At 36.4% G+C, this 26656-nt stretch overlaps 2 protein-coding genes across 3 annotated transcripts in view; both read left to right on the top strand.

The window, feature by feature from the left end:
• Nucleotides 1-26656, top strand: part of LOC143272950 (anoctamin-3-like) — a 183821-nt gene that overhangs the window by 143934 nt on the left and 13231 nt on the right. For both annotated transcript variants that reach the window (XM_076570259.1, XM_076570260.1), the window contains 4 exons: nt 380-435; nt 3633-3754; nt 8311-8445; nt 26395-26509. In XM_076570259.1, the coding sequence (XP_076426374.1) occupies nt 380-435; nt 3633-3754; nt 8311-8445; nt 26395-26509 (428 nt within the window). The remainder of the gene's footprint in view (nt 1-379; nt 436-3632; nt 3755-8310; nt 8446-26394; nt 26510-26656) is intronic.
• On the top strand, nt 22985-24052 carry LOC143272733 (olfactory receptor 4F15-like). Its single transcript, XM_076568714.1, has one exon. The coding sequence runs from the start codon at nt 22985-22987 to the stop codon at nt 23921-23923; it is 939 nt and encodes a 312-aa protein (XP_076424829.1). The 3' UTR covers nt 23924-24052.

The raw sequence follows: 26656 nt of genomic DNA, 5'->3' as shown, positions 1-26656 counted from the left end.
CTCGATCCAACAATATTTTCTGTCAAATGTCAGGAGTAGAAAATTCCTCTTTGACTAAATTTTGTTGTATTTGGTGGGGGATAGATAAAAAGGTTTTCTTGGTTCATGTGATCCCAAGAAGTGGAAATTAACAGTACACCACTCATCATGGTGTGATTTGGTAAAATGAAACCTTGTGTTGGTGTCTTGTAAACAATGTGGCAAGGACACACACCTAGGCTGAGTACCAATCTCTTTTTCAAAATTACTATCCCTATAGTTGACGTGAATATGGAAGTCATTTGAATTGCTTTAAGTCTTAAAATAATTCTGTGCATTAATACATGTTTTAAGGGAAAATCTTCATTGAAATTGACTCAGATCTTTGTTCTATTTCTAGGTATCCGTAAACTTATAAATAATGGCTCATACATAGCAGCATTCCCCCCACATGAGGTAATTTTGAAAGATATTTTCCATTCAACAAAACAAAATATTTTCATTCTCGGAGACAGTATTAGTTACTTTTTGTTGTTGTGATCCAACACCACAACAAGTAACTTATGGAAAAAAAGTTTATTTGGGCTTCGGTTTCTAGGGATTAGAGTCCATGACCAAGCACCATGGCAGCAAGCAGCAAGAATGGTGGCTAGAGCAACGCAACAAGAACTCACTTATTGAGCAGTAAGAACCAAGCAGGGATAGGAACTAGGATGAGACCATAAACTCTCAAACCCCATCTCTCCTGGCCATACCTCCTAAACCTCTCTAAACAGCTCCACCACCTCAAGGCCAAGTTTCCAAATGCCTGAGACCATTAGAGAAATTTCTCATTGAAACCATGACAGTGCCTGAACAATTTCATTCATTTAGATCTGAGTACTCACATCTAGAACAGTTCACTGAGACAATATTACCATCCTTTAGCCTCACAGTGGCCCATCAACTCCAAAACATGTCTACAGTTTTCCCTATGGGAAGAACCCCAGCCTCCCCCAGAGCAGTTTAATATTCTAACTACTCTCTGTTCCAACACAATACATCATGATTCATCCTGCTTGAAATGCCCATTCCTTCCGAATAAGGCAGGTTCATGACTTGTATTCACTATTTTAGAATACCTGAAAGTCAAAAACAAGACCACAATCAAAACCTCCATGCATTACCTACCTCACTTCTAGACAGATTATTATCTTGCTCCAAGTTTTAACTAGAAAGATGTGGATGGCCCTGAACAATGAAAAGAGCATCTGTTGAACACCTCCTTGTCCCCTGCTATACACACCTTTAGTTTATTTTTTTTTAACTGTGTCACATCTTAAAATAAATTAGAAGTTTTACTTCTGTCCTTTCAAAAACCATCATTCCTTGATTTCCAATGTTAATGCAATGAGCTCAAAAGTTAATGCATATGAGGAATTTGCAGCCCCATATAACTGTTAGTAGATAAAATGAATTGGAAATGTTGTATTTGTCAATGAGATAAGTATGGACTATCTCTCACTTGAAACAACCCTGTGGTACTGACAATAAGATTAATTCCATTATAAACATATATAATCCAGGTACAAGAAAGTAAAACGTCAAAGACAGTTATAAGCATAGGAAGTGTTATTGATCTTCATGAAATACCCACTTACAATAAAAAGTTAGGAATAATAATCATGAGCATTTTTTTCATATATTTCATGTGCTGAACCAGCACATGTTTTACCATGATTTTGCCTGTGCAGAAAGAAGTAAACATTATTCTCTCTTTAGATATAAAGGAACACAGCTTAGAAAAATTAAACACCATTTAAAATGGTGGTAAACTAAAGTGATCAGAGAAGCACAGCTAAGGGAGTCATTTAACACAGGAAATTTGGTTTGTTCTCTTGGGCACGGTAATTTTCTCTGCATAATTAGCTTGTACACTGATAGTTCACTTGAGTTTCTCATGGGAAATTTGGTAACTGTCATAACTGGGTTGTTGATGATAGTCTTTTTAATTTATGTATATAAAGTATTTGGAATATAAATATATGTCATGAATATACAAAAGAAATAAAAAGTATCATTGAGTACCATTGCTTACTGTAAATATACAAAAGATAATTGAGACACAATGAAATTGGCTAGGAGTTGTCTATTGATTTGAATTGCTATTTACTCATAGGATAAAAGCAAGATTTACAAAGAAGAAAATGAAGTCAATGGTATTAATATATAGTCTAATAAGGATATTTTAATGTATATGTCTTCCTTTTTGATTGATGCTAGATACTATATTCAGTCTCATAATTTTTATTCATAGTTGAGAGTTTTTTTTATTTTCTTACAAAAATGGCAATAGCTAGAGGAGCATGGCAAATCCTTCTAGGGAAAACGGACAGGAAAAGGTAAAATCAATAGGCCAAAGGTGCATATGTATGAGAAAACTTTGTCCAAGACATGAGTCAAATATACAATTCTTTCAAGGATGGATCATGGAGGAAGGTCAATCCAAGGTGTGATTAGGGACCACTGACAATATGTGAGCCTTCAGAAAGGCTCACAAGTGCATGAGTAGGTCAGAGCTTTCTCTTCACCCAGTTCTCCCTTGCAGCTCCCCTCTTGTCACTGTCAATCTAGAGCGGTGTAGTAGTCGGTGTTAAGTGCAGGTTGAACAGTGGTGTCCTAGGTACCCTAAATTTTAGCATCTAGAAATATATATGGTCTGACCACTAAATCTGGGTGAATGCCATATATTAGAATTATTAGCACTGACTGCAAAAGAACAGCAATTTTGCTATTCATCCTTTTGATAAGTATCAGGCAGGCAGCAATCTAGTTTCAAGAGCAAATACTATTCCAAGTGGATGTTCTGCACTTGAAATCAAGATAGTTTTTCATTTTTCTCTTTGGCTTCCAATTATTAAGTTTTAAAAACTTGGGCTATCTTAGGGAGGATATCTTGGGCTTGTACTTTGAATGTGTATCACCCTGTCCCTAACTATTTTTTTTTACATTTTATTAAAGTGTCAGAGATGGCATGAACATGTTATCCCCTTGCAGCCTGAAGACACTTGCAAACCAGATCTCAAAGTTTCAAGAAAGCTTCATAAATAATCTCATCTGTGGTGATTAGGGAACACTCAACCATATGAAGGCCATTTGAAAGAAAACATTGTGTTTTAAATGCTTAAATTTTGAAATATTAAAAGTAAATTTACAAGACCCTAGGATCTAAACACATAGGTGGCTCTAAAGGTCATAATCCCATTCGTTTTAAGCAAATATTTGTTCTCTTATAATCTATAAGTAAAAGAGAACTTTTCTGTATCTAGCTCACTTCTTAAATCTAAATGGTATTCAATTTATCAATGAAACATTACAATAATTTTATCATTTTTAATTAAAAGATCCTGATCCAAACAGTGAAATATGAAGTCTCATTTACTTAAGTAAAATGGGCCCAAATTACTTGAAAAATTATTTAAAACACTATTTTCACAGAACTATCATATTTCCAATGATAAAGGTATTTACCATTCCAGTAGTAAGCTTGAGTATGTAATCTCTAATTATTTTATATATTGATACATTTCCTTGTTAGGGATACACTAATTCTTATTCAGTTCAAAGTTGACTAAGAAAATGGATTCTGATTTACGTTGTTGTATCTCTCTCAGGGAGCCTATAAGAGCAGCCTGCCCATCAAAACCCATGGACCGCAGAATAACAGGCATCTGTTGTATGAGCGCTGGGCACGCTGGGGAATGTGGTACAAGCATCAGCCTCTGGACTTGATCAGGTGCTGTAAATGGACTGGCTGGTAATAATGAGAAAACTGGTCTATTGCTGTTTTCCTAGCCTTGAAATTATTTCTTATCACAGCTATTTCAGTTTAGAAATTCTCTGCAGAAAAAAAAACCAACAACAACAACAAAAAACACTGCATGACTTTTCAATGGAAGGAACTCAATGCCAGGAATTGGTTATGGAGTGAGTGTGAAAGGTAATAAAAGAGTCTTTAAGTCAATCAGAGATTGATAGCAAGAGGAAGTGACCAGCACCCTGGAGGGGAAATGGTGCCATATGTATTACACACCCAAAATACCAGGTTCTGAGGAATACTAGGGGGAGGAAAATTATCCTGGATTGTTTATTTGTTCTTCATACTACCAAGTCTTCTAGTATCTCATTGCTCAATTTCATCATAAGCATTTTACAATGGAGCTAGAACAATGGATTACCTTATGAAAAAAAATCAAAACAAAGAAGCATTCAACAGGTATGAAGGCAGATAGGCAAACAGCCAACATATCACCTGTGTGTATGTGGCAGGCTGTCAGTATTCACAAGGAATTAGTTCCAGAAACTCCTCTCAAATGACACACTCCACGGTGCCCATATTCCTTTTATATAGTGTGTGTTTAGACATAACGTACATATATACTTCAGCATACTTTCAATCATCCCTAGAGTTTTCATAATAACTAATACAATGTGAATGTTAGGGAAATAGTTAATATGTTATATTATTTAGGGATGAATGGCAAAAATAGAACATGCATGTTTAATGAAGACACAACTTTGATCTGTGGATAGTAGAATTTGTAGTTGTAGAACTTGGTAATGCACTGGACTGGCTATATGTGTCTTCCAAACAGATGTTCTCTCTATTTTTGTGAGCACTTTCTATTGAGTAGTTGCTCTTAACTCTATCATCTGTCTGTCTATCTATCTATCATCTATCTATCTATCTATCTATCTATCTATCTATCTATCTATCTATCTATCTATCTATCTATCTATCTATCTATCATTTATTTTGAGACAGAGTCTCACTGTGTATCCCTGTCTGCCCTGAAACTTACTGTGTAAACAAAGCTAGTTTGAACTGACAGAACTCTGTCTGCCTATGCTGCGATAAAAGGCATACAGCATCATGCCTGGATTCAGTTTTATGTTTGGAGTATTTATATTTGAAATTTACATAATTTATTTTAGTTCAGAAAACATTGTTTATATAAAAAGCATGAAATGAATGTTAATACTATTCCAATTTGCTAGCTAATGATGAATATCTATAGGATAAAAGAAAAACACATATTATTAAGCTATATGTGTTGATATTTTTATCTGTTTACAGAATATGAAAAATAGCTCACAACTGTATTAGTCAGTGTGTCAGTAGGATACAGATCACTGAAGGAATGCTTGAAGGGAAATCAGTAAGAAAGAAGATACAGAAGTGGGAAGTGGGATCATGAAAGCCAACACCTAATGACATGCTCAGGGACTAGTAAAAACTAGAAGCGATTATTAAACCTTATCTTAAAGACATAGGAGGAGGAAGGACTTGCCAGAACCAATTAATACTAACCCATAGAAGGAGGTAACAGATACAAGCTGTGACCTGAGGAAGAAAGCAGTTGTAGACAAACCACGACCCAAGAGAAAGGAAACCATCTACCATATAGATCTTGAAACCAACAAGCCTGTCTGGAAGTCAGAAGTTTTGAAAAAACAGAGTGGATAAGGTCCACAGTGGTGAACTCTGTGGGTCACAGGATAGTAAGTGGAGTAAGCACTTGGAGATACACAGGATGAATACTCAGCAAATGTTAGTTGTTGATTATATCCAGAATCAAGACATTTTCTTACTATGTCAACCATGACAAATTCCATTATTCTAATGTATTAAAGTAAAGCATTATTATTTTTGAAATCTGTGGGCACAATATAGTAAGACATGCTGGCTCATAAAAATGTTTTTTAGGAACTAAGATGATAGTTTTTGAGTAGCATTTCAGTGTGAATTACTTTTTTTTTCCCGAGGCAGGGTTTCTCTGTGTAGTTTTGGTGCCTGTCCTTGATCTCACTCTGTAGACCTCAAACTCACAAAGATCCACCTGCCCCTGCCTCCTGAGTCCTGGGATTAAAGTTGTGTGCCACCACTGCCTGGCTGAGTTACTATTCTTATCTACAGGCAGCATTGCTATTATTGCTTCAGGTAAATTAAGCAAGCATCTTTTATGAATAAATGGGGTCTCTATTACAATCATCCAGGGCTCTCCAGCTACTATTGTTTGACTACTCACAGAGATGGGTAATTTTCCTGTAAGAATATGTGTTGGTTAAAGTGACTAAGCAATAATGCATCATGAAAGACCCATCAGAAAAGGGTATACAGTAAAGGAGTGCAGGTGATATGTCAATGGACAGCACTGCCTAGGAACTTAGTTATAGCTAAAACTGAAGCAGTGATGTGGAGGACATTCAGCTTCAACCACAGAAAGCTATTGTGGACAAAGCACAATTTCCAGAACTTTTAACTCTTTATAGTTAAGTTGTTCATGAGTCTTTCTGTGGCTTCCTTTCTATAATAAGAGCAGGATGGTATGTGACAGTTGGGTTCTTTTGATCATAGCTGATGGGATTTCCACAGGCAAATCACCATTGTCATGTCCAGTATAAAAATACCTTAATGTGATGTATGTGTCAAAAGCTGTCAATTCATCTTTTTTTTTTTTTTAAAGAACAATCATTTCTGGAGATGCGGTTATATTGTTTTGCTATTTTAAAATTGATTCAAACACTTAATAGCTAAAGCTTATTTAGTTTCAATCTAATTTCCCATGGAAACTATTTTAGATCCAAAGGAATACTTTAAAAAATCAGCAGCTGCAAAAACAGGGATATGACATTTCAAACAATTCTAATAATTGGTATCAAAGGGATTTAAACTTAAAAAATAAAGTTGTTGAAATAAATGATTATTTCTAAAGTTATAGATACCAGGGTTTACTTGGAGATAGAAGTTATTTCAGCAAGGGACAGATCATCAACTGAAATGTCACAGGGGGAGCTTTAAATAAAAGAGACACAAAGAGAATGGCCTTGGTTGAGCAGTAGTGGGGAACTGCTGCAATAGTATCCCTTTGTTCTCTTTCTTCTGCAGGATTTTGTTGTACCTCTAAGGAATAATTATTGTAGATAGTTGTAAATACCGGTGTTGCAGGGCAAGGTCATTTTTGGCCATTTTTCTTTGTCTGCAGCTAGCTTCTCCACCCCCTGACACACATTGAAGCCTGCTTTGACTTAGAACATATTTTAGCCTAATAATATTAACTTACATTAACTTCAACAACAACAACAAAATACCAGGTTAATGCATTAGTGTCTTATGAGCAGGTCAGTCCCTGCAACTACTCTCCTCATCCTCATAAAGATATCCCATTGTTCACAATGCAGAAAGGGAAGCCTTGTTAATGAAAACTAATAATTAAATTTTCTTCCCAGCAACAATCACTGTGAAGCATCAATCTTTAACAGTGTAGCTGTGGGCAGGGTTATGTTAACTAACCAGCTTTAGAAAATGGAGACCTCACAGGAGTAAGGAAATCAGGGAATGTAAAATTATTTCTATCAGCCCTTTATAAATTATGGAACTATAAAAAAGCAACATTGGAGTGAGTGAGTGAAGGGAGAACAGCTGAGTAGATCTTAGAACTGCCTCATTAATCTGCCACTTTCATATCAACTGAAGACTAATAAGGTTTTAATTCCTTTAGTTTCATTTGCTCTTCTAACAGTGGTTGGTAGTGAAGCAATAAATGCACAGCTCTCACTTCAATGGGCTTAAATGTTGTGAGTGTAACACTGAATTGTGGTATGAAGGAAAGTTATAAGGCATCATGTCTGATGACACTAAGGCATTGGAACAAGCACAAAACACCTAACAAGGGTTAGAGAGAAAAGCTGACTGGAAGAAACAATATGAAGAAGAAGACAAATACCCGTTACAGGAAAAGGGAAATGTTTTGTTTTAGTTAGAGGCCAGTGGTAATAAAAGGAAATGTGCTTCCGACAAGCAGAATAAAGCTTCAGTGGAAGAAGGTGAGATATAACCAGGCAGACTGTAGCATAAGCATGTCAGTGTCTCAAGTGGAGACACATCTTGCCCTGAACTGAGAATCCAATCAGATGGCCAACTGATTTTTTTTTCTCTTCTTTTTATTCTCAGGAAAACATAGCTCCATTAAAGACTAAAAAGGTATACTATTAGGAAGATGGAGAAAGGCAAAAATTGGGTTATGAAAACTATTTTGAGAAAGTTGGACCAGAAATAGGTACTGTTGAAAGTTGGTCTTATACTGTCCCTTTAGTGGCCAAGTTTACAGAAACACATCATTGCCATTGTGAGAGTCATTAACAGCCAGCAGGGTCAGATACCCTAGTATTGCTGACAAGTACATGGACTAGAGGCCTCAGTTTACATCTGATATATCTGTTGTGGGATTGGAGATTGTTGGGTCATTTATGTTGCGTTAATTCAAACTGAAGACTGGCTTTCTTGTGCAGGCTATACTTTGGTGAGAAGATTGGTTTGTACTTCGCATGGCTGGGATGGTATACTGGCATGCTGATTCCTGCAGCAGTTGTTGGCCTGTGTGTTTTCTTCTATGGATTAGTTACAATGAATGAAAGTCAAGTAAGGTGAGCTATGAAGAGACTTCTCCAATTTATTTGTCCTGCTTTGTAAAAGTACAAATGCCTATGCACAGTGGAGATAAATAATAGGACTGCAGCATCTGTGTTTTGTTTTGTTTTTAGTATAACAGAAGTGCTATTAAAATGTCATTTTTATAGTTTTATGTGCAAATTCTTTTGAATATGTCCAAGATTGAGTTCTTATCTCCTTATTAAAGATATTTTTCCAATATGGATTAAATAATCTAAAAATATCAGCAAACTGGTTTTTAGCAAAAATAAACCATATCAAAAATGTGATCACAGTTTAAAGAAGAGTGACATAAAATTAGAAATAGGAATGAATTATTCTTACAAATAATGCATTGTTTTTCACAAGTATAACATTGAATTTAACTCTATATAATCAAATTCAAAACACAAAGAATACCTTGTTGGGGCTCAGCAGTTAAGAGCCTTACTCTTTGCAGAGGACCTGATTTGGGTTCAACCACCCTAACTCTAGCCCCAGAGGATCTGACACCATCTTCTAATGCCTCTAAAGATGTCTATATGCAGATGGTACATATGCATACACTCAGGTTCATGTACATACACATAAAATAATTAAACAAATCTTTAAAAAGAGAGATTCCTTTATCAAAACTCAGCATTTTGTTCTCCTTTTCTTAATCTTTTTGCAATGACCTGGCTACTAGGAAGTACATATTAACAGCTATTGCTGATATAAAATTGTATATATTATCGTAAATGTTAGTTTCCCTGTATTTCTCTTTAAAATATTAAAATATATATAGTATTTTTTCCTGGGAATAAAAGTAACTCCATTGCACTGGAGTTGACTAATCAAACTCTTTGATTTGAAATTTCTGAATTCTCTTGTTTTTCAAAACAAACACTGTAGATAGAAACCATATGATCTGATCACAGGCTTGTTTCAGGATTTTACAGAATCATTCTGATGCTGAGAGGCAACATGATCCTATATAAACCTCAGCTTTGAGACCTTACTCCTTCTCTGCTTCTTTGGGGGATTTTCCTATATACTATTCAATAAGTGATGTGGCTCAGAGGAGAGGCTGGATTACAGTTAAAGGTGTCCTGGAAAGAAAGCCGTTCTTTTGCAATGAATGAACAAATGGAAGCAAATTCTTTCTAATGATAGACAGAAAGGGAGCAGGTCCAATAGGGAGAGGAAGTGGGAAGGAGATGGGAGGGAGGGAGTCCAAAGAGGAGGGAATGTGAGAAGGAGCTGGGAGGAGTGGAGGGATGGGAAACTATAATCAGGATATATAGTCTGAGAAAGAATCTATTTTCAATAAAAAAAAAGAAATATTGGAAAATAATCACTCAATAGTTACTGCTCAGATTAGACCCATGGAGCACATTGTCATAATTTCAAAGCTTCATAAAGTTTTACTATGAGATACAGACACCTCCCTCCATCAAAACAAACATAAAAATATGCAAAAGTAGAAATGCACAAAAGGAAAGAAATTTACTGTCCCTATTGACCAGTGAGGGGACTTTGGCTTCTTTTGTAAACATATTCTTTAACCTTTAGTACAAGGAGTGTTTTAAAAGGCATTGCAAACTCTTCAGTTACGTGCTTTTGGTATTATATTACCACTGCTGCTGTCACACTATAATTAAGATCTTGTCAGACTTTCTATTCTAAACCAAGATAAGCAGCACTGAATATCTTGACTTTCAAAATTTTGAGACTGATATTTTTCCATTCAAGGTGCCAGACATTGTTGAGTCCTGGCTGTTATCTTGGTGGGCAGGCAGGGAAAAGACTGTTTTGCTCTGTGTTGATTTGTATTACTATCTTATTAAGCTCCTTTGTCTTTGTTACAAAGTAGTGAGATGATAAAAAGCTGGAGACATGAGTCTGTTTATTATGGATCTACAAAATATTGACAACCAAAATACAGTCATATTTATTTTTGTTTGTATTTTTGCTATCATTTTTACCTTTTATTAAAAATAGATTTTTTTCTCACATAATATATCTTGATTATGATTTCCTCTCCCTCTACTCCTTCCAGTTCCTCTTTGCCTCCATTCTTTCTGGAGCATCCGCCTTCTGCCTCTCATTAGAAAATAAACAGGCTTCTAAGGGATAATATATTTTTAATATAATATAATAATGAAGATAGAAAAAAACTAACACATTGCAATAGGACTAAACAAAGCAAACAAACAAATGAATAAAACAAAACAAACAAAAAGGAGAAAAAAAGGAAAAGAGACCAAGAAAAGGCACAAGATTGAGGGATCCTGTTGAGTTAGAGAAATTTGTTTTCATGGTAATCTCCATCCTCTCTCTTACAATCTTTTATCTTCTCTTCCACAGGGTTCTCAGAGCTTTGAGGGGAGGGATTTGATGATGGTATTCTGTTAGGGCTAAGTGTTCCGAGGTTTCTCAGTCTCTGCATAATATCTAGCTGTGGGTCTCTGTATTTGTTCCCATCTGCTGCAGGAGGAAATCTCTGATGATGGCTGAGCAAGGCACTTATCTATGCTTATAGCAGAATGTCATTGAGAGTCATTTTATTGCTACTTTCTTTTCTTTGTAGAACATTAGTATTTTGTCCCTGGGCCATCTAGTCTCAGGTTCTTGGTCATCTAAGCATTGTCAGGTATGGGTTCTATCAGAGAAATGGATGAGATCTACATGAACAACCTGGATGTGAGTGGGGGTAATGAAGGGCAAGGTTTAGGGAATGAGAGCTTAGGGAAACGAGAGATCCCAGCTGGATCAAAAACAGAGAGGGAGAACAAGAAATGAGACCATGATAAATGAAGACCACTGTAGCTGGAGTTTTTTCTTTGGGTCCCACCAAGCCCCAGCAGTCCGACAGCCCACTTATAAAATAAACACAGACGCTTATATTATTTAAACTGTTTGGCCTATTGACTCAGGCTTCTAGCTATCTAATTCTTACATATTAAGCTAATCCATTTCTGTAAATCTATACCTTGCCACATGGCTCATGGCTTACCGGCATCTTCACATGCTGTTTGTCATGCTGGCAGTATCTCCAAAACCTTCTTGTTCTTTCTTTTCTCCTCTCTGTCAGTCCCGCCTATACTTCCTGCCTAGCCACCGGCCAATCAGTGTTTTATTTATTGACCAATCAGAGTAACTTGACATACAGACCATCCCACAGCAGACCACATGAGAATAGGAAGAAGCAAAGTGCTAGAGAGGTCCACAGAAATCCACAAAGATACCTCCACAATAGACTACTGGCAATGGGTGAGAGAAAGCCTGAACTGACCTACTCTGGAGATAGGATGGCAAAACACCCTAAATGTTGAGCTAGAAATCTCATCCAATGACTGAGGGAACTGGATGCAGAGATCCACGGCTAGACCCCGGGTGGAGCACAGGGAGTCTAATTATCGAGAAAGAGGAGGGTTTATATGAGCAAGAATTGTTGAAACCAAGGTTGGATAAAGCACAGGGACAAATAGCCAAACGAATGGAAACACATGAACTATGAACCAATAGCTGAGGAGCCCCCAACAGGATCAGGTCCTCTGGATAAGTAAGACAGTTCATTAGCTTGAACTGTTTGGGAGGCATCCAGGCAGTGGGACCGGGACCTGTCCTCAGTTCATGAGCTGGCTGTTTGAAACCTGGGGCTTATACAGGGACACTTGGCTCAGCCTGGGAGGAGGGGACTGGACCTGCCTGGACTGAATCTACCAGGTTGAACTCAATCCTCAGGGGAGTCTTTGCCCTGGACAAGGGAATCCGTGGCTAATATGTAAAATTAAATTAAATTATAAAATAAAATTTAAAAAAATAAAAGTCAAACCAGATATTGGTTGGTAACACCCACAAGCTTTGTGCCACCATTGTACTAGCATATCTTACAGGCAGACATCATTGTGGATCAAATGCTTTGTGGCTGGCTTGGTGTTTACCTTTTTCCTTTGATAGCATGCAGAGTACCTTTCTATACCATAGACTCTAGAACATAGGGGTGAAGGCTCTGTGTAGGCACCAGCTTGGTTTCTTCATGTTCAGTGAGTTGTGTGGGTGATGTATTCAGCAATAGGACAGGACTTACTGTCAGTTTATGGAGAACAATCTATAGTCTTGGCAACAGCCTGGGCTGTTGTGGGGTTCCGATGGGACTGCTTTGGCCAACAACATAATACCAGTACTGGAAGCCTCATTTGGTGACAAGAGTCATCCAGTTAGGCCTCTGTCTTCCCATTATTTGATGATTTCATTTAGATTGCCTTCATATGTGGATATTTACAAAGCTTCTACTATATTAAATTTCTATACTGGCCCTCAAATAATCCTTAACTTTAGCTCCTTCTCTCCGTATTCCCTCCTTTGTCCTCCTCTTCATTTCCCCTTCCCCCTTGATCCTCCCATTCCAGTCCCCCACCCCACCCCTGCCCTGCCATACATCCATAACTGTCTATTCTATTTCCCTTTCTTAGGAGCTCTATCTGTCCCCATACTCCCTTAATCTATACCTAACTTCTGTTTCTCTACAGGTTATAGCTTGGTCTTCATTGACTAAACAGCTAGAATTCACATACCAGTGAACACATGCTACATTTGTCTTTCTGGGTCTGGGTTACCTCACTCAGGGTGATTTGTTTCTCATTCAATCCATTAACCTGCAAATTTCATGATTTCATTCTTATAACAGCTGAGTAATATCCCATTATGTAAATGTACATTTTCTTTATCTTTTATTCTGTTGAGGGACATCTAGGTTATTTCTAATTTCTGAATTACTAACAGGCCAGCAATGAGCATGGTTGAGTAAGTGTCTCTATAGTAGGAAGATGTGTTCTTTCAGTATATGCCTGAGCGTTATAGCTCGATCTTGAGGTACTTTCCCATCTTCCTGAGGAACCCCCACACTGATATCCATCAATTTTGCACACCCACCAGAGATGGATGAGTGTTCCCGTTACAGCATGAGTTGTCACTTATTTTATTCGTCTTAGCCATTCTGACAGGTTTAAGATGACATCTCAGAGTAGTTTCAATTTGCATTTCCCTGATGACTGAGGATGTTGAACATTTTTTAAGTGTTTTACAGCCATCTGAGTTTCCTCTGTTTAGACCTGTAGCCCCATTTTTGTAATTGGGTTGTCTTCATGATATCTAATTCTTTGAGTTCTTTAGAAATTTTTAGAGTAGTCTTCTATCAGATGTTGTGTTGATGAAAATCTTTAACTATTCTGTATTGTCTGAATGACAGTGTCCTTTGCCATGCTTCTCAGTTTCATGGGGTCCCATTTATTAACTGTTGATCCTAGTTCCAGTGTTAATGGGGCTCTGTCCAAAAAGTTGTCTCCTTTGCCAATAAGTTCAAAGCTACTCCCCACATTCTCTTCTATCAGGTCTAGTGTGTCTGGTTTTGTAGTGAGGGCTTTGATTCATTTGAAGTTGATTTTTGTATAGGTTGATTAATATAAATGTATTTGGAATATTCCAGTTTTACCAGCACCATTTGTTGAAGATCTTGTCCTTTCTCCAGAATGTGTCTCTGTCCTCTTTATCAAAATCAGGTGCCAATGGATGTGTGGATTTGTTTCTAGATCTTCATTAATCAATGTGTCTGATTTTGCACCAGTATCATGCTGGTTTTATTACTTACTACAACTCCATAGTACAATTTGAGATCAGGGATGGTAATACCTAGAGCAGTTTTTCTAATATTCCGGATTGTTTTAGTTATCCTATGTATATGTGTTTCCAGGTGAAGCTGAAAATTTGTCATTTTAAGTTTTGTGAAAAATTGTGTTGAAATTTTTATGGGGATTACATTGAATCAGTAGATTTTTTGTATAGAATAGCCAGTTTTACTATATTAATCCTATTGATCCATAAGCATAGGAGATCTTTCCATCTTCTGATAGTTTTTTCAATTTTTTTCTTCAGTCTCTTAAAGTTTTTATCATACAGGTCTTTTATTTTTTTGGTTACAGTTACCCCAAGATGCTTTATTTGTATTTGACACTATTGAGAAAGGCATTGTTTCCCTGATTTCTTTCTCGGTCCACTTGTCATTTGTACATAGGAGAGCTACTGATTTTTGAAATTATTTCATTGAGTAATTTTGCATCTGTATTCATAAAGAAAAATTGATCTGTAATTCTTTTTCTTCATTGTGTCTTTATGTTGTTTGGGTATCAGGATAACTGTGGCCTTGTAAAACAAATTGGACAATGTTCCTTCTGTTTCTATTTGTGGAATAATTTGAGGGGTAATGGTGTTAACTCCTTTGAAAGTCTCATAGAATTTTGCACTGAAAACAGTTGGTCCTCAGCTTTATTTGGGGGGAGGAGAGACAACTTTTAATGACTGCTTCTTCTATTTCACTAGGAGTTATAGGTATTTTTAAATTGCTTTTCTGATTATGATTTAATTGGTAAGTGATATGCATTGAGAAAGTTATCCACTTCCTTAGGGTTTATAATTTGGTGGAATACAGGTTTTTTAAGTATGACCTTGTGATTTCCTGGATTTCATTGGTGTCAGTTGTTATGTCCCCTTTTAGTTATGTCTAATTTTGTTCACTTAAATATTCTCTTCACTTTTTAGTTAATTTGGATATGGTTTGTCAATCTTACCAATTTTCTCAAAGAACTGGCTCTTTGCTTCATTAACTCTTTACATTGGTTTTGTTTGTTTGTTTCTAGTTTATTGATTTCAAAACTGAGTTTGATTATTTCCTTCCATCTACTCCTTTTGTGTGCAACTTCTCTTTGGTCTAGAGGTTTCACATGTGCTACTTAAAGTTACCAGTATGAAATCACTCCTTTTTTTGTTTTTAATATAGGCACTTAGTGCTGTAAACTTACCTCTTAGAGTTATGTTCATTATGTCCCATAAATTTGAGTACTGTTCATTTTCATTCAGTTCTAGAAAGCCTTTAATTCCTGTCTTGACTCAGCTTTCATCCAGTAGAGTTGTCCTTGTTCCATGAGTTTGTAAGCTTTCTTCTGTTTCTGTTGTTGATTTAATCACTGGCGATTTTATAGAATGTGGGCTGTTAGTTTAATTTTCTTATATCTGTTGAGACTTGCTTTATGTCCAAGTATGTCACTAATCTTGGAGAAGATTCCATGAAGTGCCAAGAGGAAGGTATTTTCTTTTGAGTTTAGGTGAAATGTTATGCAAATGTCTATTAAGTCCACATTTAGTTTCTAATATCAATTAGCTCCAGCATTTCTCTGTTTAGTTTTGCTCTGTAAATATTTCTCTAGTTTTTTTTTTTTTTTTTTTTTTTTTTTTTCTGTATGACCTGTCTATTAGCAATAGTGCTGTAGGGAAGTCTCCCATTATCAGTGAGTGAGGGTCAATGTCTGATGTAAGCTGTATTAGTGTTTCTTTTATGAACTTAGGTGTCCATATATTTTGTACATGGATGTTAAGAACTGCAGTGTCCTCTTGGTGGATTTTTCCTTTGATAAGTATGGAAGGTATTTTTCTATTTCTTTTGATTAGTTTCCATTTAAAAATCTCTTTTATCAGATGTTAACATGGCTATGTCAGCTTTCTTCTTAGATCTATTTGTTTGGAATATCTTTTTCTGTCTTTTGCAATGAGAAATGTCTATCCTTGACATTAAGATATTTTTCTTGGATGCAGCAGAAGTATGGGTACTATTTTCAAGTCCCTTTGGTCAAGTCTATCTTTTTATTGGGGAATTGAGACCATTGATATTGTGGAATACAATGAACAATGCTTGTTGATTCCTCCTTTGTTGTTGTTGTTGATGATGATGATGGTGGTGGTGGTGATGTGTATGAGTGTGTGTGCACATACATTTCCCCTCTTTTGATTTGTCATTTGGGATTATTTATTCCTGTTTCTTCTTAGGTGTTGTTAATCTCTTTAGGTTCGAGTTTTCTGTAATGCCTTCTGTAGAGCTGGGTTTGTAGACATTGCTTAAATTTAGTTTTATTATGGAATGTCTCATTTTCTCCATCTATTGTGATTGAAAGTTAAGACAGACCTATTAGAATAATACCTTGCTTCTCCATGGAGACTCTAAAACCTAGAAGGGCCTGGACAGATGTTCTATGAGATCACAAATGCCAGCCAAGACTACTATACCCAGGAAAGCTTACAGTCTTATTTCTTAACTGCCTAGCAGTTAACAGTAGGAAGATAGAGCATTCAAGTTTTAGATCCCTCTCTGTGTACATATGTATGTGATATATATGCAACATATGTACTTAACTGAAATGTTCATATCAGTATTTCAGAGAGGACATCTCATAAGTTTTAAGAAAGACTAAACAGTTATGGGTGTCCTGCTTCTCAAGGCTCTGGGCTTCAGGACAAGGTAAAAGAGCTGAAACTGCAACTTTCTGGAACCTTCTGAATTGGCATCAGAACATCAAAAGAAATGTATGCAATGTTCAGTCCTGACCTGCTTTACAAATGCTGTTGTATGTTAAAGAAACCTCCTCCAAACAAGTTTCCTCTTTATGCCTATCCTCAGCAATAAGAGTCTCTTCATTCTTTATCAGCCAGTTGGGTGCTAGGTATATTATCATATCACTTAACTAACACCCCAGTTACCATCCTCATTGAACAACAACAAAAAAGAGAACCTGGTCTTTATAGAAGTAAGTGATTTGTTCAGAATATTCCCTTTAAGGGATTATCTAACTTTCAAATTTCTTTCAAATTTGTTTTTTGAAACAGACATTTTATGGTGTGAATGTTTAAAACTAGACCAAACTTCTTATAGTAATATTAAGTGCTCACTTATAAATGTAATGTCATGCGAGTCTCTTGAACTCATTCATCATGTGAGATGGGAATTTCATGGTTCTTTGAGCATCAACTATGTTTACCATCACCTTTCTATGGCTTCTGACAACCACAGATGAACACCCCTTTTTTGTATGGGTTTACTGTGCAAGCTACATCAAATAAGTGAAATCATTCAGTGTTTGTTCTTCTGTGATTGGATCATTTCACTATTGAAAATGTATTCCAGGTTCACCCATGTTGTCATATTTGACACAATTTCTTCTCTGAGGCCAAATATACTGCTTTAAAAATATATACAGTGTTTTTTTTAATCCATTTGTTGATACATAGAAATTTTCTTTGTTTAAATATCATTGGTACATTTTAAAAATCATTCAGAGAAGATGGGAGTGTTAGGGTCAAAGCCTGGGCTCTGGTAGCTGCATCAGGGAGGCTTGGCCAACTCACCAATTAAAGACACAGTATTGGGGAAAAAGAAGATAGCCACAGTAGGATGAGGAACAGGTAAAGAGATCCAGTGACATCAAGTTTGTCTTCACAGGACTGACATGAGGTCTAGCAAGAGGACAGTACACATACACAAACAGTTCTAACTAAGGTCCCACCCAACAGCATCAATGAGCCGCCATTGATCCAATGCTAGTCTGTCTGAAGAGGTAATACTGTAAGTTGTTACAGGGTTAATCGCTGAAAGTACAAACTCACCCTCACAGATAAGTGAAAGGATGGTCTGTCCTGTGAAGCTTTGTCCTGCCTAAAATTCAAGGAATTAAAGAGACAAGATTAATTATCTTTGTGCCTTCTGACAAGTACAGACACAGAGTGAAGGCAGAAATGCCAACTTTGCATCCAACTTTTGGTTACCCTGCAAAGAGTGAATTGAATTCTTTTTTCAATGAAAGATGACCTCAAAGCACTGGTTTCACCACCTCTTCAAAAATCCTGATTTCATTTATTTTTGTACTATATCTAGAAATGGAATTACAGGATCATGTGGTATCATATGAGATCATTTAATTAAAAAAATTGAAGCACTTTTACAGTTTCCCATAACAATATAGCATTTGAGATTCTCACTATGTACTAAAGTTTCAGTATCTCCACATCCTTAATGATACTTATTTTCAGTGTTACTATAAAATGTTCTAGGCTGCCCAGAGAAACCTGTCTCAACCACCACAACCCACCCAAAAAAAACCACAAACCAAAACAAACAAAACCCCAAAAAGTGTTAAAAATCAAATTATATGTATATATATATATATATATATATATATATATATATATATATATAATCTTTCCCTATGGTGGAATATCTTGCTCAGCCTTGATGAAGGGGGGAGGAGCTTGGTCCTGCCCCAAGTTGGTATGCCAACCTCTGTTGACTCTCCATAGGCCTTACTCCCTATGAGGGGTGGCTGAGAGAGGGGTGTAGAATGAATCTTAGAGAGTCTTATTAATAAAATCAAACCCGGGTCCAGTTATTGGGGTGAAATGCTGGATGGTCAGAGAGACAGAACAAGCCACAGCTAACCTCACCTGGCCAACTTCTCAGCTGATCTGTTTCCTCAGACTGGAAGCCTCTGTGTCCTCATATCCAAATGGCTCTCAGCTGAACTGCTGCTAGAAGCCTGAAACCTTAACCAGCTAAATGCTTAACCAGCCAAATGCTTCTAGTTTCTGATCCTCACGCCTTATATACCTTTCTGCTTTTTACCACCACTCCCTGGGATTAAAAACTCGCTTTCTGGGATTAAAGGCATGATGAGTCACCATGCCTGTCTGTATCCTTGAACACATGGATTTCTGCCTCTGAAATGCTAGGATTAAAGGCGTGTGCTACCACTGCCTATCCTCTGTTGTGGCTGTTCTGTCTCTGACCCCAGATAAGTTTATTAGAGGGCACAATATTATGGGGAACATAAAACCACCACGGAGGGGGGGGAAGGGAAGGAGGGGGAACTGTGGTTAATATGTAAAATGAAAAAAAAAATTAAATAAATTAAAAAAATAAAATAAAGTTCTAGCAGTTCAGGCTGGAGATAAACCTCAACAAGAGAGCACTCACTTTATGTGACCAAGGCCCTAGTTCAATCCCTAGAAATCTCCCCAAACCCTTAAAATAAAATATATAAAATTTGGTCTTCATTGTCTTGGTGGTTCTGACTTACAGTTGCTTGATGTTGTCATCTAATTCTAAACCGATGCTTTGTTCATGCTGTCATGTTCAAACTCTTCCCCTCTGTCTGTGCTCCCCTGTGTGCTATAATGTGTTCATCATCCAGCTGTTTCCTGCCCTCTGCTTGTCATGTGACTTGAATCACTAACAGTGGTTCTCAACCTTCCTCACACTGCGATCCTTTAATATAGTTCCTCACATTGTGGTGACCAACCATAAAATTATTTTGTTGCTACCTCATATCTGTAATTTTGCTGCTGTTATGAATAGTAATGTAAATAATTTTGGAGATAGAAATTTGCCAAAGGTGTTGCAATCCACAGGTTGAGAATTGCTGCACTGGGAGTATTACAGCACCAGGGGTCCAAACACCTACCCCAAATGGACTGTTTCGTTTTCTTAATTGGTATTAGTCATTATTTCTTTGCAATCAGCCCTTACTGCGCAAATTTAGCATAGGTATAAAAATAAAGAAAACCACAATTACAGTGGCAGTGTAGATTGTCAAGCTCTGGAAAAGAAATGATGACGCATTCATGATGGGAACTTTCCTTCCCTTTAGATGCTAAATAAAATAAATTTGTGATATGCAAATCCCTTATTTCAGACAGGAGAAAATTGTCAAAAAAAAATGATTATTTCTAGTCATGGTGGAGATGGCTTGGCATGTAAACGCTGCCAAGCCCAAATACCTGAGCTTGGTGCCTCGAACCCACATTGGGAAAAAAAGAACCAACTCCTACAAGGTGAGGTGTTCTCTGACTGTCAAAAGCACCCTATGGAACACACACACACACACACACACACACACACACACAATTAATTAATTACATCTACACATTACTTAAGAACAAAACTTGCATTGGAATTAGTTTTCTAGAAATCAACTTGGTGTCTCTTCTTAATTAATGTTTTCAACTTATAAATCAAGAGTGTAAGAAAATTTTTGTTCTGAAACATTGATAATACTGAGAATTATTTCTCTCGTATATGTTTTATCACTCTTTGTTGATCTCTTTCTTGGCTATTTTGATTGTTAAACTAAAAGCTTCCAAACTACTCATGACTAATAAGGTTTATTGTTAATAAGCCTACTGGCCATTGCATGCCTGTTTTGTGAGTTCCCTACACATACTTTCCTTCTCCTTAAAATTAGATCTACTCCTTCCAGCATGATTACTTTGATTCTTCATTACAATATGAGTAAAATTGTGATAGCTTTCCAAGCCATAATCGAAAATTAGCAAAGAACAGTTTGACATAAAAAAGAAAGTCAAAGTAACCTGGTCAGTTGCCCAATCATTTAGAAACAAATAATAAACCTAGTAGTATTGCTTTCTGTTAGTATTTGTGCATATAGTGGGTGTGTTTGTTCATGTGTGGGTCCACGTTTATATGCATGCAAGAGAACAATGATGGTTGCTGTTCCTCAAATGACACCTACCTTGGTTTTGTTTGAGTATGCATGAGTGAGACAGGATTTCTCACTGGCCTGAGGCTCACAAACTTTGTTAGACTGGCTTGTGTGCATACTGGAATTACAAACTCACATAACTATGCTTGAATTTTTAACCTGGGTTCCTGGGTGAAATTCAGAACCTCATGCTTGTACAACAAACACTTTACCAACTGAGCCATCTCGGTAGCCCCGACTTTTGGTTTTGGTGCTTCTCTATGCCTATTCTTTGAAAATACAGGATGTATAACTTTGCACTTCTAAATGTGCATGCCTTGGATTCCTCACAATAAATGACCACAAGTTTTAGGCCTAATTAAAGCTCCTTTGATGGGAAAAATATATTGTCATTCACCTCTGTGATTGTGCCTTTACTTCTTGCTTAGATACAATGAATTTGAATTATAAAGATTTAACTGTTACACAAATATATATATATATATACATATATATATATATACTATATATTTTTGACATGTTTTGACAAAAAGTATATATAATTGTATATTGTGTATTATTCAAATCAGGGTTAACATATATATATATATATATATATATATATATATATATATATATATGCTCACATATTTGTCATAACTTTGTTGGAAAAATACTATTTTTCTCTTCTGGGTCAGTATCAAACAGATCACTGAATACAGCTCTAACGTTTCCCAGTGACTATCTGTTTAATCATCACTAAGTGGTCTTTTTTTTAACCTCTGCAGTGTTTTGTTTTGCTCTGATATCTACTCCTACATCCTGACCATCATGATACCTCCTCCTATATGGTTTTGCTGTACAGAACTCTATTTCTGACTCCAGTGAGTTCCTGGAGTTTGCATCAATATATTCTATTTTTTGAGTATGCAGTATGAGGATTTTCATGTGAATACCAGCTTATTAAAAAATTACACATAGGAGAGGAGGTGGCAGGAAAATTGAAAATAAGTCATTGTCAGTGCCTAGTCTAGAGGGAGCTTGGTAGTTGAATTACAAGGGGGAAACATTGGCAGTCAGTCATGTGTGAGTTAAACATAAATTATTTAATTAAGTTACATAAAAAATTAAGTAGTTAATAAGACAGAAAAGTAAATTAATATATTAGGTAATATATATTTTGGAAGATGCAGATATGTCAATTTTGTATGGTTTAAACTATTAAACACATCTATGATAGCATACAAATAAGCAACTAACAGGTAAGCATGACAGAATCATCCTCTGTTTTTTTAGACATTCAGCTCTTAAATACAAGCTTCTTAGGTATTTTGTCTAGTGAGAATTTGTAATAAAATACATGATTCACCTCTTTATATAATATTGGTTTTCATTTCCTTGTACTTGCTTTAATATTCTTTTGAAGGTGTCTGTTAAAGAAATTATATCAAGTTACATTCCAATTGTCAGTGTATGAAACTCTTTCTGCTCACTGCCTTATTTATAGAACTTCATCAGATTATGAAGAAATTGATAGCAAGTGGAAATTAATAACCATTAACCCTTCTGTTTATGTTTCCTCAGATAGCACAAAAGTTGATTTACCATTTGTATGGTGACTAAGATTGTTCTTAGGATAAAACAGCAAAGTTCTTAACACAAGTGCTTACTCGGCCCTTGATGCACTTCCCTTGTCTCAAGGTCATTGCAGAGGACAATTCAATCCTTGGATACTCTAATTCCTCTTCAGGCAGACACCACTGATATAAACCAATGCTTCTCCTTTGGTTTTTCTTCATCTTAGTCATCAAGGTTTTGTTTGTGTTTAAAGTTGTTCACTCTTAAAGTATTCAATGTGCCTGTAATTCTGCCAGAAACAGGGCCACCATTTTACCAAAGGATATAACATAGTATTGGGATATAGTATATACTCATAATGGATATTAGTAGAATAGAGACATTAGTTCTTCAAAATATGGAAGATCATGAAGAATTATTTTTATTAATTTGAAACAATTTATGTGCATTTCTTTCAATAGTTATTTATTTTAAATTATACTTTTTAATATAAAATCATTTTATTGTAATGAGTTCACAAATAAAATATTCCACTGCTAGGTTATTATTTTATTATTTCTGGTAACTGCTTTGCCTGCTTTGTTTGGAGTATTATAGATAATTCAAGAAAGATCCAATGAATAAAGCAAATTACTCTGAAGTATCTGAGTTTGTATTCCTGGGATTATCAATCTACAGACCAACACAATGTTTCCTCTTTGCATTTTCTACAATATCATATGCAACAATTTTTCTGGGGAATTTCTCAGTTGTGATTACAGTTGTCTTTGACTCTCATTTACATTCACCCATGTACTTCCTTTTAGCCAATCTTTCATTTGTTGACTTTTGTTTTTCTACCTCAACTGTTCCTAAGTTGATTTCTGATCTGTACTCCAGGAATAATACCATTTCATTCCAGGGCTGTATCTTCCAAATATTTGTCCTTCATATCCTGGGGGCATGTGAGATGGTGTTGCTGGTAGCCATGGCCTGGGACAGATATGTGGCCATATGCAAGCCCCTCTACTACCTGACCATCATGAGCCCACGAATGTGCCTTTTGCTTCTGATTGGTGCATGGATTATTGGTCTCATTCACTCAGTGGCTCAGTTAGCTTTTGTTGTCCATTTGCCTTTTTGTGGTTCGAATGAGATAGATAGTTTTTACTGTGACCTTCCTAGGTTCATCAAACTTGCCTGCACAGACACCTACAGAATGGAGTTCTTGGTTACTGCTGACAGTGGATTAATTTCTGTCACTACCTTTTTCTTATTGATTGTCTCCTACATCTTCATACTGTTCACTGTATGGAAACAATCCTTGGGCAGTTTGTCCAAGGCCCTGTCTACACTTTCTGCTCACATCTCTGTGGTGGTTTTGTTCTTTGGACCATGCATGTTTGTGTACATATGGCCATTTCCTAATGTCCCAGTGGATAAGTTTCTTGCCATTGTGGACTTCATGATTACACCTATCCTGAACCCTGCCATTTACACACTGAGGAACAAAGACATGAAGGTGGCAATGAAGAGACTGAGTAAACAACTCCTGAGTAGGAAAAGGGTCTCCTAAGCTCCTCATGAGAATATACAACCTGAATACTGCATTATAAACACAAATGTTAAGTGATGTCCTCTATTTTGACACGATTTATTATTCCTACTCTAACAGCTTGATAAACTTGAATAATTTATTCCAAATTGATAATGAAATGATCATATCTACTTGTTATTAGCCATATATTATTACATATTTATTGGTTAGTTATTACTTCTGTATCTTTTTTGTCTTTCATTGGTTACATATTTACTGGCTATTATGAAATACACATTTTAGACTATATCAAAAGCACAAATGGAAATGGACGTAACAAATTATCCATTATTTTCATACCTGAACAGTTAAGCACTGCCTTCCAGACATTTCTGGTACTTTTTCTTATTTGGAACTAAGTTTAATCAAAGCTGGCAGCAAACTCAAAATTCTCTTGCATTAGCCTCCTGAGCACTAGGATTAAAATGTGAACCATCACGTCTTGCTTGCTTGCTTTTCATTTTGCGTGTGTGGTTTGTGAGTGAATGATGAGATTATATGGTGTGGGTGAAGATCAGTAGGAATAGGAGATAGGTGTAATCTGAAAACTTGTGGGAAACCTGGAGTGAAAGGGGTGTGGAGAGAAGGAAGTAAGGTAGGAAGAAAGAGCGGCACTAGGATAGACATTCCAGGGGTGCATTTAGGAACGGGGGGGGGCGCTGTTCTTGTGGGAGAAGAATAGAGTTGAAAAGGGAGTAGTGAAAAATGGAAGAGGAAGACAAAGAGCTTAAGATTGTATGAGTAAAGGAGGGAGAGAAGGGGGAGGGAGAAGGGAGGAGGAAAGAAGAGAGAAAAGTGTAGAAGGGGAGTAAAAGGGCTGGAGCATTGAGTGTTAGATGGAAGCTGAGGAGGAGCATTGTTTACAGTGAGAGTGATGTGGATATTTAATGGAACACACTTGTTTTCCTGCAGAGAAATGGCCAGAAGTGGCCTGTACATTCACAATGAACATCCTTAAACTCTAGGGATGTTAGCAATGCAGGAGGCCCGCTCTTGTGCATGTGAATAGCACATCAATGTTTACCTGTGTTGCTTGGGAACCTGGAGTCCAGCAACTGTATCTAGGGGTGCCATAAGCTATTTCCCACACCACACAATTTTGGTGGGGGACCTTGTGGGCTTATCTTGATTTTCCATAAGCTGATCCTGAGTGGGAAAATTAGTGGGTCAAAGGACCAATACTAGGGAAAATCCGAAGGTCAGGGCCAGGCTGTGAGACCAGTAAGTATCTTCAGTCATGAAGAACTTGGTTCATGGAATTAAGGAAAAGACACCTATGGGTTTCTGCAATGTCCCAGAAAAAAAAAATTTGGTGTACTTTTTACGTGATATGAAAAACATTTTTGCAAATGAAGCCAGATACAAACCTCACAAAAAGATCCACAAAGCTGCGAGTGAAGGTGATGTCAAGAGACTGCAGAGAATGATAAAACTTGGGAAACACAGCGTGCATAACAAAGACTTTAAAAAAAGGTAATAGTGCTTATGTGCTGGTAGGAGCGGCCTGCGTGGAGGATGTTATATGGCCCTTGTTATATTCAAAGACCAGCATAGGGGAGCCAAAAGGAGGGGAGGACCTCTCTGTGTTCTGTCTTCTCTAAATCCTCAGTACTGTCTCAAGACTTGCACTCCACCTAGAGGTCTCTAGGCCAGATTGTCCAATCCTGCCTACAAATTTATCCTGATAATTCACAAATTTACCAAGTAATTTATTCAACATTGTTAACATGAACATCTATTATGTAGCATTCCTATTGTACTATTCTTAAAATATTGCTGCTTTGTCCCCCTTAAGCAAATTTAGAGACTTTAAATATAATTTAGAACCCTTGAAATTAGCAATACTTAAATATATCAAAAGAATTATTATCACATAATTTTGTGTACTTGAAATCTTGTTTGCTGAGCAGAAGGGACAGTGATAATATTAAATTGAGTTGTCAAGTGCAGGGAGCTATTCTAAACATTTTGCATAATTCCCATTGATGAGTCACAGTGGTATTCTGTGAGATAACTACTGTTTTTCATCTTAGCTTTACTGATGAGAGAATTGATTCATAGAAAACCTAAGTAGTTTGTAGCAAAGTTTAAGTTATAATTAAACCTATGGTGATTTAACCTTAATGCCATGCTTTTTCTCTAAACCTGGTTAGGGGGTATTGCTCACTGGCAGATTTATTACTATGCATGGAAGAGGCCATGTGCTCAGTTCATAGCACCACACAAAAGACACCATTGAAAAGGTCTTTTTACCAGTATAGTGAGTAACACAAGTTAATAAATATTTCCATTTTTTACAAGGACTTAAGTATTTGTTCAGAAGGTGGAAGAAACACCTATCATTCAATGTTTAAGAATTATGTGCCATTTAATATTTTATAATTACATGAGTGATTGTAAATTTTAGCATAGTGTTCTAGAATTTCATTAAAAATTTCTCATTTCCATAGAATTGCTCTGCATTTTGCTTGTGTCTATGGCCGGGAAGAAGTAGTAAGTGTTCTACTGAGAAATAATTGTGACATTAATGCTGTTGACAGAAATTCCATCACACCTCTGATGAAGGTATATATAGCTATTCAAATCTAGCATAACATAACTTAATTTAAATGATTATAAAACAAACTTATCCCATGAACATGTTAGTACTTGGTGAACTCTATGTGCTGTTTATATTGAAGTAATTGAACAAGCAATCTATTTCTTGGTATA

The sequence above is a fragment of the Peromyscus maniculatus genome, chromosome 4 (assembly GCF_049852395.1).
Source record: "Peromyscus maniculatus bairdii isolate BWxNUB_F1_BW_parent chromosome 4, HU_Pman_BW_mat_3.1, whole genome shotgun sequence".
Classification (NCBI taxonomy): Eukaryota; Metazoa; Chordata; class Mammalia; order Rodentia; family Cricetidae; genus Peromyscus; species Peromyscus maniculatus.
This window is presented reverse-complemented; position numbering and strand designations above follow the sequence as displayed.